This window comes from Syngnathus acus, chromosome 13, assembly GCF_901709675.1.
Source record: "Syngnathus acus chromosome 13, fSynAcu1.2, whole genome shotgun sequence".
NCBI classification, from domain to species: Eukaryota; Metazoa; Chordata; class Actinopteri; order Syngnathiformes; family Syngnathidae; genus Syngnathus; species Syngnathus acus.
The window spans coordinates 15542679-15556503 of record NC_051098.1 but is presented as its reverse complement, the minus strand read 5'-3'; the positions used below and the strand labels follow the sequence as shown (position 1 = coordinate 15556503).

Sequence of the window (13825 nt, the reverse complement as noted above, 5' to 3'; positions counted from 1 at the left end):
GCGTGAAACATGAGAAGCATGTGACAAAGATTGATGCTTTAAAAAAAAGAATGGATGAGAACATGGAAGTGACAAGAGGGAGAATTGGAAAGAGCGAAATAATGGAGGGAGGGAGGGAGGGAGGGCTGCTGGCATCAACCGACCCAGGGCCAGATGTTTTGCGGCTAAAAAAAATCTCGAGATGAATCAAAGCCATGTGAGGAGATTTATTAGGTTCCCATCGGAGCGCAGGCAGAATTACATGTATCCCACTTTGTTTACAATGGCGAGAACTTCTTAACCACCCATCGACAACGCTACTGGTTTGGCCGGGAATGTGAAGACTTAATATTTGGACTTCTAGAGGCTTTTGTCTCCATTCTATTTTTTTCTTTCTTTCTTCCCTCTTGCGGAGCTGGAAGAGAAACACATGCCTGTTTAGTCTGAGTGCGTGAGGCACACAAGTTAGCTGTAGCGCTGCCCAGTACAGTAGCAACATCTGAAAGTCTTTACTTGGCATCTGTTTCCCTCCATTTCTACTCGACTTCAGATGTGTTGCCGGCTCGCTTTCTCTTATCGAAGCGTGACGCTCTATCGCCATTGACAAGCGTATTAAGCGTCTCTTGTATGATTTTGGAATTAATCCCTCCCGGATCCATTCTCCTGCTGTCCATTTCGATTAATATCGGGGATGGAAAGGCATGCGGCGTCCTCTCGTGCTAATGGCCGCGTCGGTAATGGATCCGCCGTTGTATTGCCGCTAAGAGCCGACTGAATAATCTGCCCCCGCTGTGGCTGGAAAGACTGAGCCAGCTGTTTAATGATGTCAGCGTGCTGGAGGGGATACGACCACACTTGCACTCGCTCGGGACCGACAGACAGGCAGATAGACAGACAGACACAAATACGCGGCAAACGGAACGCGTCCATCGCCGCCTGAACAGCTGAGCCGACTGCACGGGAAGGAAACACAACAACTGTGGTTACACGCAACATACCAACACGCAGTCAGGGCAGACGGCGACGAAACCACCCAGCGATACAGGTTTGTTTCGCTTGCTAAGCTGCCATTAGGGACTGGAAACCGGAATCTGGCGAGCTTTGTAGGCCTGGGAGACAAGGCTACAAGAGCTACGTGACAAAGTCCATAACCGCAACCTAGACACAACCCTACTTTAATTATTTTGTGGTCAACTTCCATTTTGTGACGTCCGGGCTTGAGATGGCGACCAAAATGGTCGCTTAAGTGACCTTTTTGAGTTTTTCCCTTGAGGAAACTTGAGGTGTGGTCACATGAATGCTGCCAGTAGTGCATACTTATCATTTGTAATGTTTTACTCGTGTAATATTCGATATTGTTCAATTTTATTGTGCCATGCAATGACAAAGACGTTCTGTTTTTTTTTTCTGTTTATTGTCAGTTTTTGTCTACAGCGCCTTGTTACATCTGCGGTTATGTTTTTGGAGGTGATCTAAAAATAAAATTGTTTCTCTAATAACAAGCCGGGCAAGTCTAATTACGCAAAGAACGGTTCGTTAAATTACATCTGGATCCAAGACATTCACCGTAACCTATTTTAAATCAAAGTTGTGCTGCTGTTTAGTTCGGGTTAGAAAAGGAAAAAAAAATAGATTACATGTAAACGCACTCACCCCTGTTGTTAGTCTTTGAGAGTTATGACGGGGCTTTAAAAACATTAGTACCCCTCTGTCGCTGTCCAGTTGGAATTCATCTCCATTTGCAGAGCTTGCCGTTATCTAACAAGTGTTGTCATCTCTGTTTACCTTAAAATAATCTCCACAGATACTGGTGTCGGTTTTGTAGTATCGGCACACTTTTTTTTTTAGCCAAAGTACAAGTACAGACGTTGCAGTTATCAACTAACCAATACTGAGTTGGCATTGTTGCATTTTTATTGGAAAGTAGTGTACTCCTACATTTATGAAAACAGAACTCAACCTCTACACCTTGGAGGGAAACCTTTTTTTTTCTCGATCTCACACCACACGAACATCTGAGGTGTCGCGAACCTGCTAACCCTTCATTTCTCTTTCTCCAATACAGATCGACGCCTTGAGTAAGAGGAGTAAAGAAGCAGAGGCCGCCTTCTTAAACGTGTACAAGAAAATAATCGATGTCCCAGGTAAGACGTCTCCTCGTGTTATTATATTAAGTGGATCCGGACACGTGAGGCAGCTATAAAAATGTCGTCACGACCATTTCATGCATGCATGCATGCGGCACCAACAGATGAGGAAGGGAAAAAAAAAAGCACAACACCATCCCTCCGGTGCTCCTCGGCGGTGCATCCAGGCGTGCCGCAGCGCCCTAATATGTCCACATGAGATCTCATCACTGGTGTTGACTTTGAAGAGCTCTTAAAAAAAAAAAAAAAAGTCCTCATGTGCTTGTGGAGCTGCCGCGACGTATATGAGCAGTCGGCGCGGTCGAGGTCGAAGAGGGACACGCGGCGCCGGTAGCAGAGCTTCGGCTTCCCCGAAGGGGGCCACGTATGTCGCAACGCGAGGCGTCAAGTTCATCTATAGCGTAAGGAGGTCATGGTATTCCCACACGGTTAGACCTACAGTAATATCTTTGGATTGTACTGCTCCCAATAAGTCAGCGGCGGCACTGACGGGGGCTATTCTTAACTTGCAGCGAGACAATGATGTAATGCACACGCACACGCGTGCACAGCAGCAGCAGCAGCAGCGGCAGCCTGACTAATGCGGCAGTCTTGAAAGTGGAAACAGCGTGTTTTGTTCTGTCTTCTATCAGCTCAAGGCCTGGTTAGTCAAGCCCAGTGCGCTCTGCTGTAGATTAAAGGTGTCTGGCGAGAACGTTTAGCACCAGTGGCCCACAAGTCAAACTGCTTCCAACTGGCTGTACAGTAGATTTGAAGGGGGGTATGTGAAGGACAACAGTTTGATAAGACAGAGAAAGTTACATTTCAAGGGCGCCGACTCGGAGGCAGATATGAGTCTCCATTCGGGGTGTCTGGTTATGCTTCTTAATGTTTTGTTTGTGCGAGCAGCTCACGTGATCACACGTAGCGTCGCCCTGCACGGCGTGTCACCTTGACGGCACGGAATCAGCATGAAATTCTCCAATCGTTCTCCGCTGATCTCTCATTAGCATAGTTAAGATATCTAACTGTGTCAGACACGAGGCGCACGCACACACACACACACACAGCCCTTACCCCCAGCTGTAAGCTGTCAGTTCCTCTTATCTGCAGCGCACACACACGCACGCATGCACACGCACACACACAAAGTGCTCTTTTCGCTGGCATGCTGATGAGCGTCGCCCGCGTCTCTTGGCTGCCTGTCACCAGTCTGCCACCCATGAGCACCAATCAGAAGTGATTGGCCTGACTGACAGGGCTCTCTTCATCACACTGACTGTGTATTATTCAGACATGTTGGGGAAGATGCCTGCAGAAAGTTGCCTTTCTTCCTTTCCTCCCGTTTGCTTGCTTTTGCGTTATATATCCCGCGCCTGATGTTTGTGGGCATCGCTAGCGGCTAGCCACTTGATTGCGACATGAGCACAGTCACACTTGATAATAAATTTGCTGCTGTGTCATTCAGTCAGGATTATGTGTTAATGTAGGTTTGTTCCAAATTTCATTTACATTTTGACAGTTATACTTTGCGCGCAACAATAAGCTAAAAGTCCCAACAAGAGAAAATGAGATGGAACTAGAGCTACGTACGCTGATTATTTGAATAATATGATTACAAAATAAAAGGCTCAAGCGAAAGCGGTGCCTCGGAGCTTCGCAGAGACAAACAGCGGGTACACAATCATCAACACGGATGATAACGATGTTGGCTAATTTAAAATAGCTAGCATGGGCATTTCAAACGCATTCTAATGACCCGAAAATAGACACAGCCGCCGGTTCTACTGTCAGTCCCTTCATTGAGCAACGGTAATAAAACAACACGTAATAAGCGCGTTAATTCACGAGCCGCCGGTGGCCACAACTCACCCGACTAACTCAAACACGCTAACAGCTAGCTAGCGCTACACTCTCATTAGCTGACACCCACGCCAGTCAACAGGCCAGCTTGAGACTGATTGGTAATTGTTTTAATGTACAGTGTAATTCAATGTAATTAAATTGACATTTATTTAGATTTTAATCACATTTCCCTTATTGCACTTATTACCACCCCTCAATTTACACTCCGCAGTGCGTCTTTTGTCGAACGTCAGGAAGTAGCCGCACACGTTTACTGTTGCAGTCACTTGTTAGCCCGCCACCACCATTATAACGCTAGCACTCGCGGTATTATTTTGTCCTTGATGGCACCGGCGGTTCTCCGGAGGACGGGCAGAGGTCACGGTCAGCGCCAAAATAATGTTCCCGCAGCCGTTAGAGATTCATCGCCTTGCTCAAGGACACTTCAGAGGGGGGCAAACGTTAGTTCTCCCGGGGCCCGCTGAATGCGCTTTTTTGCCGTTGTTGTAATCTGTTTTGCGCCGGGTGTTAAATGGTGTGCGCCTACTCCTGTGGCAGATCCCGTACCTGTGCTGGAGCTGGCTCAGCAGCTGCAGCTGAAGCTCCAGAGGATGCACGACATTGAGACGGAGAACACCAAACTTCGGGAGACACTGGAGGACTACAACAAAGAGTTTGCAGAGGTCAAAAATCAAGGTTAGAATTGCTACAGTGTAAAGTGTCTTCTTATGGATATTCTCATGTTCACGTGTCCCAACTTTTATTTTATCGAGGCTTGCGCCCTATTGCTGCTATCGACTGTTAACCTGCAAGCATTAAAGACAGTAAGGGAAGGGGCGGGGCGATATTGCCTTTCACAACACATGAAGATGATGAAAGGCAAAAGTATCACCAGGGAGCCTGTTAATCAGATTTTGAAATAAATAATCTATCCTGACATCACAAGCAACTCAAGAGCCATGTGCCACTTTGAATTGCGTCTTTATAAATCTTGAGTGTGAATTGGAAATGGTTGCAATCATAATTAAAAATAGATGGCCCGACGAGTCTACGCGGCGCTAATGTGAATAGAATCAAGTGTTCCTTTTGCATTAGCGCTCGCAACTTACGTTGATGATCGTTTCACAGCGGAGAGAAATCTGCACGGCAGACATTTTTAATCCACATTTGGAAATATTTGAACGCCTCGTGCATTATTGAAAGCACAAAATGTACAAGGTTTTACTCTTCCAATTAGGTTTTCAGGGGGAAAGAACATGTGGCACATTTTCATGAATAAAAAACGACAGGCTACCTCGGGGTAAAGAAAGATGGAAAAAGTGACAAAGGCGGAGATGAGCGAGGAGGACTTGTAAAAGTGGTTTAATTTCAAGTCTGGGGGAGGAGGAGGGAGGGAGGGGCTGGAGGGCGCAGGGAATGTTTTGGAATCTCCCTTTTTCACAGCGAGGGTTAATTGGAGCAGCTCGATAGCGGCAGGGTTCCATTCTGCCATTGATTTTTCTGTTCCCTCATCCTTTATCCCTCCTTCCCGCCTCAATAGATGGGGGGATATTTAAACCCCAAAACGGGCCGTGGAACTCCCACTCCTGTTAGACACACACACACATACAAATGGCGCAGGGGCCATTGATCCTTGCAACCTAAATGTTTAAAGTTCAGTTAAGCAGTTAAGGGCTAAGAGGGCTCTGAGGGGACTCTCCTCTATTGATTATGTGTCAGAGTAGTGAGACCGGAGTTTAAATCACAGGCACGCGCGCACCAACACACACACACACACATGCGTGCTAAGAGCCCTCAGTCAAAGGCTGCAATGCTCTTTATCACCGTCTCGGGCATTTATATCTTTCTCGGAGAAATCCACACACATACACAAGAGGCCTATTTATTACTCCAGTTATGTGTTAGATTTATTTCCGGGCCGCCCCGTGCCGAGCTCAGCCGTCAGCGGGGTTGCGGCACTAATGCAGTCCCAATGAATACGGCGTGTCTGCTCTCGGAGAACACGCGTGTGCCCTCCGTTTGTTTTGGATGGGCGGGAGGACAAACGCATGTAGAAATGTGCAGTGGCTCACGCTGGAAATGTGACGTTGGTGAATAATAGGACGCAAGTACTACATATTCATATACTTGTGTCTTTTGGTTTGTTGTGTTGATATTTTCGAAAGTTAGCCGTCAGCAGATTTGCAATACTCGGACATAGATTCTTTATCCTCAGCAAATTACTATTAGGAGATGAGGTATCGCTGGCTTTATTCATCACACTGCCCCCAGGTGGCCAAGGCAGGCACACCAAAAGGGAGTCACGCAGTTGCTGTTCAAGTGATGATGCAGTGTGACCAGATCTGTTTAAATTTTGTCTGGAATTTAAAAAATATATTTTATTAGTTACCCCCCCCCCCCCCCCCCCCCCCCCCCCCCCCCCCAACCCAATTTTCTACATTGCCTATCCAACTGCATCAGCTGACCCGTGCTTCTCGTCCCCCCCCTGCAGAGGTGACCATCAAGGCCTTGAAGGAAAAAATCCGCGAATACGAGCAGTCGCTGAAGAACCAAGCAGAGAACCTGGCACAAGAAACGCAGCTCCAGTTGCACAACGACTATGCAGAGAAGGAGAGGTGTGTGTGTTGAGATTTGAATCCCGGAAGACCATGTGATATTTTGATTCGATTTTGCACTGCGGCTCATTTCATTTTTCACTCGTCATCAGTTTAATCAACCCATTTTGGTGTTGCGTTGGGTCCTTTTAGATGAATGTGGGATTGGAAAGTAAAACAATGGCTGATTTCTCCCATGGCTGTGCCACTTACCTTGATTGGAATCAGCCACCTCAGACTGCTATTTTCTGTCTTCACCGCGAACTACTCCAACCATCCCGTCTGGATTTAATGTTACACACGGGTCCTTTTATTGGCTCCGGGAGTGGAATGAAACCCTCGAAATAACTTGATTTGATATGCTTGAGATTAGCATTCATAATTAATTGTAATGGGCCACTTCCTCGTTTAATAAAAACCCATTTGGATTTTTATTTTTTAGTTATTATATAATATGTATGTCCGAAACACAGGCTGGCAGTAATGAATGATTTAAAAAAAAAAAAAAAAACCACATTGCCGCCAGATGTTTTCTCAATGTAAAATGTTACCTTGTGATGAAATTAAGTCAAATATGTCAAAAGCGTGTGTTAAATGAGGTTATCTTGGTTTGTGCTATTTCAAAGTTCAAAGGGACACAATTGTGTTCTTTTGAAACACTTTGAAAAGTCTCTAATTTGATACACAAAAAAAACAACTAAAGCGCCCGAGGAAATATTTAACAAATACGACAGTGTTTTGTTTTGGAATTGTAATCTCGGATCTTTTTAAGCGATGGAAGTTTCTTTCGTCTCACAGGTGAGCTGCCATTGCCGTCGTCTTACTTTTTCCTCTTCGCTCTGATCACGACAGACTGCCCTTGTTTATTATGAGCCCGATTTTTAAGACAACGATGAGCTGTCCCGTTTGCATTTCCTGTACGTCAGTGTTTTATAGCCCCCTTCCTGTCTGAGGGCCCACTTCCTGCCCGCCAGAGGGTGGGGGGTGTTGGGCAGAAAATGGATGGCACCTCCGATACGTAGCTTTCTTCAAGGAATGAGCGAAGTGGAGAGATGAAAGGATGAAATTGAGGGCAAGGGGGGAAAAAAATGGAGATGACAGGAGAGACGGCTCGGCGGAGAAGGGAGGGTGGGGGCATCAAAGAGTGCCATAAAGACACTCTTTGTGCTAGATTATTGATGTTTTTACACGCGGCGGCAATTTCTCAGCAGAGACTAACTTTTTATATGCTAAGAATGAATCTATTTTATCCTTGTGGTTTTTGTAGGCCCGCGCCTCCCCGCCCCGCTTCCTCGGCCCCGCCCCCGGGGTGCCGAGTGCCCCGGTGGCTAGACATTCCTGCCTAATAGGGCGGCCTAATGAGGAGTGGGTTGCGTGGAGGGATTTTAGTCAAGGGGGGGGGGGGGTTTGAGAAATGGTGGGAAAATGGAGAATAGTTAAAGTGTGAATGAACTGTGGGATTTTTTGACGCCACGTCACCGTGACTCTAACGCGACTCTCGTCTGCCTCGGTAGGAAACTCCAGGAGAGCCAAGACTCCATGTCATCACGGTTGGAAGAGGCCGAGCACAAGGCCCAGTCCCTCCAGACAGGTAATAAGGAATGCGAAAATCTTAGTTGGAAGAGTTTTCACCGACTGTCCCTTCAATGTTTTTTTTTTTCTCGCAGCACTTGAAACAACTCAGGCCGAGCTCTTTGATTTGAAGACGAAGTACGACGAGGAATCCTCAGCAAAGTACGTGTCCCCGCCATCCTCCATATAATCATCCTGTTGAGTGAACCTCTTTGCCCGGAAAGAGTTGGATTGTCTCCCACAAGGCTCAAAATCCCGGCGTTGTAAATACTGACGGTGGCTGAAATGCCTTCTCCCAAACGGTATCTGGAGAGGGAGGGGGCGAGTAGGGGGGGGGCTGCGAGCACAGATGTGAACACAAATATCTAAATCGGTTAGAATTTGGCATGGTGATCAAAAAGTGGATTTATTGAAAGAGTGTGATTTTAATTTGATCATGTCATGTCCCCAATCCTGTCTTTTTAGATGATTTTGAAAAAACACAGAATGGGAGGGGGTGAGGTTGAAGCGTAATCACATTACAATACGTAACAGCCATGCCGTTCTTGTTACGCTATTTCAGCAGCATCCACGAAAAAACATTTTTGACAGCGGACCCGGGCAACGTTTTTGATTTTCCCTTTTTTTTTTCTTCTTCATCGACGGGGAAATTGCTCAGGATTCCCCCCGCATAATTAAAAAAAATCTGATCAGCGTAGATTTGCACAACACATCTCAAGAACTCTCCCTCCCAAGCGCCCAATGTTCATCTATTTAAAAAAACAACAACATAAAGGCCTCATGATTCATGGAGGTTGTGACTGACGAGGGACTTGCGAGTTCAGGTAACTCCAGTCGCGGAGAAGCGACAATCCATCAATATCGATCTTTCTCGCCGTGGCAAAGATGAAAACAGAAGCTTTTGCTTGTCAGCACTCCACTTTTGTCAAGCGCCACTTTGACATTCGCCGCCACGTTCCATCCAACTCGTACTAGCAAACGTTCCAAATTGCCCCCCGCCCGTCAAATGTACTTTCTGATTCTGCTCAATGCATAAAACACAACAGATTATAAACTCATCTTTTTTCTTTCTATCTATCTATCTCTCCCCGTACCGCCTTGGCCCAAATTCACTGAGTCTGTCCATTAAGAGAGTTGTTAAATTGACTGGCTGTTACAAACCGATCGATCCGACTTCCCTCAACCTCGCACTACTTTTTTCCTCCTACTTCTCCCTCACTCCAACACTATCTTTTATCTGTTTATGAGAGCAAAGTCAACAGGAAGATTGCACAGTGCAACGGTGCCAATCAATAGCGTCTATAGACTATCCGCACTCGCCCCCCCCCCCCTTTTTGCATTTTCTCTCGCCCTGCGGCCAGATTGCACTCTCTTATTTCGTGCCGTTTTTTTTTTTTTTTTTTGCCCCTTTTATGTGGCAAGAAAACACATTTTTATGTAGAAGGCCCCCATTTGCTTGCATAGGCTAATAAACACATGCCTGCCCACATCCCTACGCACACTCATGTACGCATTTAAACACACGCACGCACGCACACGCGCTCACTCGTGAGCCCGAGGCAGTCAGGGTCCTTGACTATGTGGCGTGCTGTGATCTGAAATTTTAATGCAACGCTTTAAAGCACACACAAACCTTCTCTAACCCTGCACCCTCCCAGTCCTTGGAGTCCCCCCCCTCCCCCCCTCTCCGTTTACTGCTTGGCTGAGCAAATCGCCAGGGTTTGGCTGAACACAACTTTTAACCCTTTGACTGCTTCACGAAAAAAAAAAAACGTACTTACGTGCACGTTTTCACACGCGCACGCACGCTTACTCTGAACTTGCCGCTAAGGAGGCCATTGCGTGACAAATCTCCCATCCTCTTGGTGCATTTGGGTAATCTGCCTTTAAAACACACACACACGTTCTTCGAATTTGTTGGATGTTGCGGTGCTGGGGACTGTGTGAACTCCAGCAGCCTTTCTGTGTTCACTTTGACGGTCTGCCTGGCCGCATTTTACCCGTTTAGTCACTATAAAAGATTAATGATGTATTGATCCACGACCCTGCAGGGCGCTGCTGTGTGTGTGTGCGTGTGAAGTTTAATCTGTGTAAAGGCTTGAGGGTCCATTTGAGGAAAAACTAAATTGTTGGTGATTAGGGAGCACTTTGGACATATTTCCTGTTTGCATATCCAATACACACACACAACTCTGAAGTGGGCCAAAAGGTACACACACACACTGTCACACTCTCACAAGAAGCTAGCTTTCCTTTTAAGCCTCCTTGAAATCCCCAAGGTAACAAATGCACTGTGAAAACACAGTGTGGAGAAAGAAAAGGGAATGGAGTGATGAAATTTGTGAGGTAATTAAAAAAAAAAAGAGAGGGCGAAAAAAAAAAGGAAAAGCAAGCCGGGGGTCTGCTGCGAGGAAGGAGGGATCAGAGTGTGATAGAGGAGGGAAATGAAAATCTAAATCGGGGAATATCCTGCTGGCACCGAGGACAAGGGCTGGGGGGGGCCAAGAGAGCAGGAAAGTGAAAGAGATGGAGAAAAAGGTTGAGCGGCAGACATACAGTAGGATGGAAGAGAGAGAGGGGGGGGGGGGGATGGAAAGGCGGAAGTACAGTAACAGCTTAAAGGCTCTGGGCCTTTTTCAAAAGTGCTCACTGATGTCACCGGGTGCATCCCAAATGCTTTCATGTCCCTTTTCAACGTGCTCTCTAGCGCCTCCATGTGGCTACTCCGTCTAAAGTGTACCCTTCATAAATCTTGGCCTTATAAAGCCAACCACTCCCCCCCCCCCCCCCCCATTTCCAACGTTTTGGGTGCAAGCATGCGTCACCTCCTAGCTAGCTTTTCCCTTCCCTCGCTCGCTCGCCCGCCCGCCCGGCCGGCCGTCCGACTGTCAGAATACGGCGAAAATCCTTTCCCTGTGATCTGCTTTTGGCCCTCAGCCTCTAGCTTTGCCTTTATAATTCCCAAATAAAGCCAAATCCAAAGGTTATTTAAGAAGACTTTGTGCATCTGTACTTTGATTAAATGATCACATTTGGAGCGGGGGCGCTTGGCTGTATTTGGGTTGCATTACGATATCCATAAACGCTCTCCATTACGAGCTTTTCTGGCTTGTTGGCTCTCTGACCTCACATTTGTGCGCGTGACAACGCTCGGGCGCGCACACTATAGCTTAAGACAGGATAAAAGCTGGTGAGGTAGTGGCACTATTATGTTGCCCAAATGCGCGCTGGATCCTTTTAACTCTTCGGGAAAGAATAAAAGCGGAGTGAAAAGCTCTCCTACCCTCATCTGACTTTTTTTTTTTTGAAGTGCGATGCCTTTGGCACATTGTTGACCTAATATCAACTTTGTCTGTTTTGTTTAACACATTCAAATGAGTGATTCGAAAGCCTTACGGGACGTTTCTCATAGTGCGGCACACAAATATAAAAAAAGCTTGCATGGGTTTTTGAAGACCTCAGCGCTTAATGGTGGCTGGTTGTTTGCTTGCGCTCAACGCCGCTTACGCAACGGACGCACACTCGGACATATATTAAGCCTGTATTTTGAGTAAATCGATTTTTATGAATGAAGGATGTTACAGTAATTATCATTGGAGCCCAACCAAAGCTCATCAAACACTTTTTGGTTCAGATTGATAATAAAGAAGCAGCTTCGGGGACTTCCCGCTGTCTGCCGTTATTTGAACCGTGGCCTCCATGCAGACCATTAGTCAGACACAATCTCACAGCTTCATAGCAGATTAGTCTGCTGTATTAGGACTTAGAGCTCTATTAATGTTATCCCTCTGTTTTAGTGTGGCCGGGGGTTTTGGGGGGGGGCTTACATGTGCGCATAGAAACACACGCTTAACTGCACGCACACATACAAGCTGCTCGGGTTATGGAGTTCACAATCGGTGGATTAAGGTGAAATTTAGACGCTAGCTTAATGGACTCCTCACTGTGAGTTTATTGGCACGCTATGACTTTTTATCTGGCTTTGTGTTTTTTTTTTTTTTTTGCGCATGCGTGTTGTCATCAAACGCGTCACATCCGCCGTGGTGGTTTTTGCCGTGCGCAGTAACCAAATGTCTTCCTCAGGGCTGACGAGATCGAGATGGTGATGACAGACCTTGAAAGAGCCAATCAGGTAAAAACACTGACCCTCTAACCAATCAGAATGCAGTATTTTAATTTGAACCTAATAATTGTCTTCTATATAAGGAATAAGCCAAAATACAAACACTACTCGTAAAAAAATAAGTTATATATGATTTTTTTTTTAAATATATTTCTTATCGGCATCCAACTATAACATTATTATGAGCAGGTGTACGTAAATTTCATTTTAGCTCCATAGTGCTGGTACTGTAGGCTATATTTACTTGCATTGCTTTTGCGAAGCTTCTTGTTTGTTTTTAATTTATTACAGCGCCACTAACCCCGTCCATCTGAAACGGGCCCCTTAGCACGCCCTCTGCCCTTGTGCTGTAAATATTCCCGTGGTATCTGTTAATGTCATTGTTGTTAACTTTCATTATTAGCCCGCCAGTATGATTTGTGGCTAAAGGGTTAGCATGGGCATGTAATGTTAATATTAGCCTAAAGGTTAGCACTCTCGACGATAATGCCACGTGTGCGCGCGCTCACACACACAAACGTGCACCATTCACACTTCTGATTTGAGGTTTACTGAGGATGACAGCATGGCCTCCAGCTCAGCCACAGACTTTTTATACGCTTTTATAAGGAGAAAATGGCAAACAGCATTTTGCTGTGGCGACGAGGCCGTCCGGCTCCCCGCCCTGTCAATAGCGTCTCCCAATGTGGTTGCAATTAGGAACGCCGTGGAATCGGCTGCCTGTAACGCCTAATGATGGCGTGTTTACCCCGTGTTACTGATGATTTCCGACTGGAGCATGGCAGTTTGGCCGTTAAAACAGGCAGCGGGTGTCATCTCAATTTTCCGAGACGATGTAATATTTCACTTTATTGAACCGAAGGAAAAAGCCTTCCTCCCTGTGGCGTGAATATGTTCACGCTGGGAGGAATGGGACTTTGTCTCCACATAGACTGCAAGACAACATATTGAAATGTGGCGATTTTCAATGGAGTTGAGGTCCAGTTTTTTGACCAAAAATGGTTCCATTGACATTAGCTCCGCCTCCATGAAATTGTAGCCCCACGCACGTTGAAGTTTTTCAGTCTTCCTGAAGGCTAGCGAGAAAACCGAGACTGGTTTGAGGAAATGTACACACAAAGGCAACACATTAATTCAGATTTGAGCTGCATAAACATGAGATTAATCGTGTTTGACCGTAAGAACTGCGACTTTTCTCTTTCTCCTTGCAGCGAGCTGAGGTGGCGCAAAGAGAGGCTGAGTCACTGCGGGAGCAGCTGTCCTTGAATAACCAATCCCAGCAGGCCGCCAGCCCGACCGGCAAGGCCGACCCCGACGCGGTAACACCCTTTCGTCTCCGCGCTGATTTACCCACGCGGCTGACAGAGACGTATACGTCGAAGAACTAAAGATCAGCTCGGCCTTTTACTTCAGAGGGTCGTCTGATCGCAGCGGCCGTTTATTGATTACCGTTGTCGCGGGACCTCCAAGGTCGTCGACTAAATGAACAAGAGGACTGTTTGAGGAATCATTATTGATTCTATCGGGTAACATTGGTAGATGTCAAATAATCCCAAAAAGTAAACACCCGACAGTGAAGGACGTGA

At 46.3% G+C, this 13825-nt stretch overlaps 1 protein-coding gene across 5 annotated transcripts in view; it reads left to right on the top strand.

The window, feature by feature from the left end:
- The window catches only part of cux1b (cut-like homeobox 1b), a 55033-nt gene that overhangs the window by 24821 nt on the left and 16387 nt on the right, over positions 1-13825 (top strand). For all 5 annotated transcript variants that reach the window (XM_037266811.1, XM_037266812.1, XM_037266810.1 and 2 more), the window contains exons 4-10: positions 2045-2123; positions 4509-4646; positions 6442-6565; positions 8059-8135; positions 8212-8278; positions 12200-12248; positions 13451-13558. In XM_037266811.1, the coding sequence (XP_037122706.1) occupies positions 2045-2123; positions 4509-4646; positions 6442-6565; positions 8059-8135; positions 8212-8278; positions 12200-12248; positions 13451-13558 (642 nt within the window). The remainder of the gene's footprint in view (positions 1-2044; positions 2124-4508; positions 4647-6441; positions 6566-8058; positions 8136-8211; positions 8279-12199; positions 12249-13450; positions 13559-13825) is intronic.